At 33.7% G+C, this 6,000-nt stretch overlaps 1 protein-coding gene across 4 annotated transcripts in view; it reads right to left on the bottom strand.

Moving 5' to 3' along the window:
• Window positions 1–308: 308 nt before the first annotated feature.
• PTBP2 (polypyrimidine tract binding protein 2) overlaps window positions 309–6,000 on the bottom strand; it is an 83,248-nt gene continuing 77,556 nt past the window's right edge. For 2 of the 4 annotated variants that reach the window (XM_032626819.1, XM_032626839.1), the window contains exons 12-14: window positions 3,895–4,111; window positions 3,716–3,793; window positions 309–3,545 (exon numbers count right to left, since the gene is read on the bottom strand). In XM_032626819.1, the coding sequence (XP_032482710.1) occupies window positions 3,416–3,545; window positions 3,716–3,793; window positions 3,895–4,111 (425 nt within the window). In that variant the 3' untranslated portion in view covers window positions 309–3,415. Of the gene's footprint in view, window positions 3,549–3,715; window positions 3,794–3,894; window positions 4,112–6,000 lie in introns of all 4 variants that reach the window. The other 2 variants (XM_032626809.1, XM_032626829.1) reach the window with 1 other exon arrangement.

Genomic DNA, 6,000 nt, shown 5'->3' with positions numbered 1-6,000 from the left:
TAGCAATTTATCAGTTGCACAGCATTTCTGCATTCCTACTATTTGAGTTTCACAGTACCCTGTGAGGTGGGAAGAGCAGTACTGCCTACATTTCCCATACACAAGGGATACTGAGGCTTAGAAAAGTAATTTGTCCTTTTCTGCTAACTATATGTTGATCCAAAAATAGAAATAACCAATTACCACAATCTGATTATACTAACCTTATATTTTGAATAAATGCCTCAAAAAAGTGTTAATATATCCCTAATGTAACTAAATATGATTCCTTAGTCCTGGTTAAGCCAGGGTGTTCTTAGCTGCTTTCAAATATTAAATTAGATTTCTAACATTAAATGTAAACTTTATGAATCCATTCCATAAGTAGGTATTTTGAAACCCATTTTCCAAAATAAATCAATGTCAAAAAATCAGTTTCTCTCTCAGTTGTAGGAAAAAATAATCAAGTTATCGTTCTTAATATTCAAGGTAAGACCTCTATTAAAAAGCAGCTGCATCTTAAGAACACTTCACAGTTAGCTAGCTCACTTGAGAGATAAGACTGAGGCATATGGTGGTAATAATAATGATGACAAAGCTATTATTTTCACCTAATTAAACAATTTACTATATGAGGACTGGGTTAAAATAATGTATGAAAATAAAGCACTCCAAAATGTCAAAATTCTCACTTCACTGACTTTTGCTTTGGAAGGAAGGTTGCACTGGAGTGCACCCTAAAAGACTGAGGAATCTGCCACTCCCTAGGCAGGAAAAACTTGGGTTTCTGGTCACTCCCCCATCAGAAATACTGGGAACTCCTTAGCTCAGTAATTGGAGCAACCCCAGTTCCCACAAACACCTCAGAACTTCTGTTTCTTCTTCCAAGCCAACCCCAGCCACAAGGAACTACCTGAAAAACAGATACAGCACCTACTTTCAGATATTTCAACTACCACCCAATACTGAGAAAAACTTCACTTAAAGAAAACTGTTCGATTACTATTCATTCATATTATGGGTTTTTACAGACTTTTTAGGCTCATGTGCTGTTGCTAGAGTTCTTCTGTACTACAATGTTATTTTAAGAAAAAAAAATTGTGATAACTTGGCGTCCAAATCACCCCCCCATGTCGACCCAAATGTAAACAATTATTTACTATATTCTTTCTTTCTTGGAAGTGACTGAATTATTGTATTAATATAGCACACTTAAATGAACTGCATACTCCTTCATTTGTTTTTAACTTTCCTAATGTATGAGTATTGCATAATTGTCAGTTATAACAGAACAAACTTAAGGAACATGTATAACAAAGTTATCAGACACCAAAATGCCTGTTTAAAAAAAAGGTGACCCCCCCAAAATATTGAGTACTACAAATAGCACCCTAATCGAAACCCTTTAAAAAGTGAAAATCGTTAACATCACATACTACCCTTAAACTTTTAAATACCTGAATGTGTATCTTCCTTCCCACCCAAGGCAAAAGCAGATGGTATACTGTTTCTTCCCAGTAACATCAAGTACCCTTTGTTAAAACTCACAAGGTAGGAAATCTTTAGCAGACACAAAAGATGAAAGATGAAACTGCAGCAAGAGAGCATGGCAAATCCAAAAGATCTATTAGTGCATAAATCTACTGGAAAAAAAACAACAACAACAAAAGAGATAGAAAGAATTAACAAGATACAATAAAAGTTATGTCTTTAAAGCAGTAGATTATAACAGGGTGGGAAATGTTTAATATGTGTCCTCCTGAAAAGCAGTTACCATCTTTCAAATTAAAAAAAAACCAGCTGGTATATTTTCACAGCATCTAGATTTATTTATGGTATAAAGCCATAGAATTGTAATATTATTATTCCTTTCCCACCCTGGCAGAGAATAAACATGAATTCAGAAGCACAGTGGAGTGAAAACAAAGAAGAGAGAGAAAAGGCAGCAGAGAAAGACAGAAAAGGTGAATACAGAGCTACAGAAGTGTTTATTGAGCATGCTACAGAGGTAAGCAGAGTACACACAAAAGGAAATTAAACAACCATCAAACCTCCCAACTTTGTTAGAAAATTAATTTTTAATTGTGCCGCTTTCAAACTATACTGAATTTTACATTTCTAAAGATGTAAAAACTCAACTAATAGAAAATATACATGACCATTCTGTCTACATAGATAACAGAATCTATGAACCTTGAAACTAAGTACATCAATTTGAAAAAGTATTGGTCATTTAAACAGAATCAACAATTCAGATTGACAAGAACTGTTCAAATTAATTTGACCTGTAGATTCTGAGCCATGTTTTTATTAAAGTCAAAGTCAGATCTATTCCTAAATACAAAATATTTTGAAGATTTATTAAAACTGAATATTACAATGCAAGGTAAATTAAGACTAAAGGCACATAAACTTTGGTCCCACCTGGTTGTCAGTTTTAGAAAACTGCCACAAAATTAACCTTCCTGCAAATTTTCGCAGTACACTTTCTTTTATCTTTGAAAAATACATGCACCAGTTCCTGAACTAGCTAGACCAGTCTGCACATGCTCAGAAATCCACAACCGTATTCCAAATCTTAATTACAAACTAAGGATGGCAATATATATTTAAATGCACATAAATCATGTCAACTTCAAAAACATCTACGAAAAATATTCAGCCACAAACAAGACGTTACTTAGTGCTGACATTTATATGATACGTCCCACAAGAGTGTGTACAAAAAGGTTAAGATTCCACAATGCTTTCCACATAGGGCTCAAACTTACAGAAATCACTTTGTTGTCTTAAGAAATTAATACTCTGCATCTTGTTAATTTTAACTAATGCCTACATTCATAACTGAATCTAGACCAGAATTGTGAGATACAAAAGGCCAATGTTTTTTTTAAAGCAATAAAGCCTAAGGTAGTAAAAACTAAAAAAATGCTGCTTTATTCTTTCAGTATCATGTATCTTATTTGATTAAATAGAAAGAAATGTGACAAGCCAATAATTCAAAATAAGTTCCAAGCAGGAGAAACAAAAACTTAACCCTTTTTACACACCCCTGCCTAAACATATTGTTAACTCCCATTTAACAATGTGCCCTAGACAACCAATTCCTTTCTCTAGCAAATGCACAATAGCAACACTAGTTTTCCTTTTTAAGGCACGTATGTCAACTAAGTTGAAAAAGGAAAGTAAAATTAAAATTTTAAACAGACAATAAAAATGGCTTCTCTACAGAACAGATGAAAAGGAGCAGTTAATAACTCTGCCTTTACATATGCCATTTCATTTTATAACCAAGGAATGATAACAGCATGGGAAAAAAGAAAAGAAAAAAGAAAACAACAAAAAAAATCAAACTCTGGTCCCCACTTTTCTGAACAGTCAATAGGTGTTGACACCAAACAATGTGATTCATCGCCAATCTTCAATCTCCCCTTTTTTAAATTGTTGACTTGGAGAAAGACACTCTCAGATGATGGTTTTCACCAAGGTTATAATTATGAAGATCAATCAAGGCCTGAATAGCTTCTTCCACTGTTGCCATCTGAAGAAGAGCCATTTTGTGATCTCTTCTGAAACAAAATTATGAAATTAGATACTTCATAAAAATTAGGAAGGGCTTAAATACTTAACTTTTGCCCATTCCAGAATCAAAGACTTCTAGAAACAAAAAGAACTACTTGAAGAAAACTTTTACTTCTATCAAGTCACTAATTTAAAGACAAGAAAGCTTGCTTACTGAAAAAACTTAAATGCTTTCACAGTGCCCCCAGTGTTAGCAAACAGTGTTCGTAGATCCTCTTCTGCTACTGAAGGACTGGGAAAATTAGAGAAAAAGAGTAACAATTAATAAAAAATGTTTATATTTTCTTCCTAAAATGTATATCCTTAATAAACTACTCCAGCTTTAATACTTACGGGATATTGGATAGGTGGAGGGTTGCAGAAGGAGGAAAAATGTTCTGAAAATTTTTGGATCCAGGTTTCTTGAAACGATGCAGTGGGGAATTACCAAAATCTTTTGTTAGCCCTTGATCATCAAGTCCCTCTCGAGGTAGTTGTACAGTCTGATGTTTAGACAGAGTAACACGAATAATTTTTCCATACATCTTCTGTCCATTAAGATGATTCATGGCTATAAAGGGGAAGAATGCCTATTAAAAGACAGTATCAAGGTTCAAAGCAAAAATAATTCTCATTTTAGATAAGCTGAAATATCTGAATTCTGTTATGATTTTAAAATAAATCATGAATTTACAACAGCCACTGGTGACAAAACAAGTTCATTTGCACTAGGCAAGGCATTGAGGCAAAAAAGCCAGCTTCTTTTATAGAACGAAAATCCAAAATGTGAGTCTCCCTCTTCCTTGACAGTCCTGCTAAATGCCCAAGAAAGAAACTTAGTACTCATCTGCAACATTTTCTCCCTGCTGATCTATATCCTAATTGCCAAGTCCTACCATACCCATCCTCTTAATTACTCTCAAATTCATCTTCTATTTCTACACTTTTCACTGCCATTATTTTTTTATCTGGATAACTCAATCAGTCTCCTAATTTGTCTTGTTGGATTTTTCTCTACTTTTCTCCAATCCATTCTATACAAATCTATGTCACTACCTGCTTAAAACCCTTAGGGATAAAGTCTAAACTTACTCTTTCTTTAACATGGCTTATGCGCCTTTCTCAGTCTGACCCTAACATCTCTATCAAGCCTCCCTGAATAAACATTTATTGATGATATACAATACTAACCACTTTGTTAATGCTGGGAATCAAGTGGTAAGACAAGAACCATCCTAGCCCTCCTCATGGAACCTACAGTATCTTAGTACTGTACTCCTTGTACTTAATGTTCCAGGTGTACAAAACGTATTTTCTTAAACACTAGTTTTTTTTTACCTTTAGCCCCGTGTGCATGCTTTTCTATTTATAACAAGTTCTTATCTCCTTCACTATCCCCCCTAATCTATTTATCCTTTAGTATTACTTCCTCAGAGGGCCTTTTCTTCATCCTCTAGAAAAGGTTCAGAACCTCACTAGATATTCCCCCATGCAGTACCCTTTACTTATTTTCATAAATTCATTACATTTTAATTATTTATATCCTCCTTCAGACTGTAAGATACATGAAAGCAGGAACCAGTGTCTCTCCCCACAGCACACAGCACAGTGCCTAAACACAGAACATCACATAGCTACTTCTTGAGGCAGCAGTTGGGTTACTTTTCAACTAAAAGAACTGGTCTGAGATTAGAGAACAGTTATACGTTTTATGTTTTATTCACTAGTCACAACTGAAGAAAACCATGTCATAAGTCATATAGTTTAGCTAAACTGAAGGTCTATTTGACTACTCAAAGTATTAGAGTATTAAACAGAGAGGTAAAGGCAGTATGGAAGAGCAGGAAATTGAGAATAAAATCCCTACTCTCAAATGTTTTAATTTGATTAGTATACTACAGTACACAATCTGACAGAGGAGATACCCGGAATTTGTTAAATCCATGCATCTTGTCATACTTACTTGTATAGAATAAACCAGTTAAATATAAAACAGGTCTGAAAAGGAAAATGCTATAGAAGTATAAGGTACCATTCCAAAAAATCTTTTTCATTTATAGCTTCCCTAATTTGTAAAAATAAGTTTACTATTCCAGTTATAAGATAAATACTAAGGATGTAGCGTACAACATGATAAATATAATTTTAACACTGCTGTATGTTATACATGAAAGTTAAGAGACTAAACCCTAGGAGTTCTCATAACACAAGAAATTTTTCTATTTCTTTTATTTTATAAGTACATGAGATGATGGATGTTCACTAAATTTACTGTGATAATCAACTCATGATGTATACAAATCAAATCATTAATGCTTACACAGTGCTGTATGTCAATTATATCTCAAAACTGGAAGGAAAAAAAAGTTTACTCTTCCTGATTTACTGCAGTGTTATACATTTGTAATAGTTTTTTCTTAGATCTTTAACTGAGGCTAATAAAAAAAATAAGCTGTCAGG

This window comes from Phocoena sinus, chromosome 1 (assembly GCF_008692025.1).
Source record: "Phocoena sinus isolate mPhoSin1 chromosome 1, mPhoSin1.pri, whole genome shotgun sequence".
Taxonomy (NCBI): domain Eukaryota; kingdom Metazoa; phylum Chordata; class Mammalia; order Artiodactyla; family Phocoenidae; genus Phocoena; species Phocoena sinus.
The sequence above is the reverse complement of the archived record's forward strand: the minus strand, read 5'-3'. Positions and strand labels throughout refer to the sequence as shown.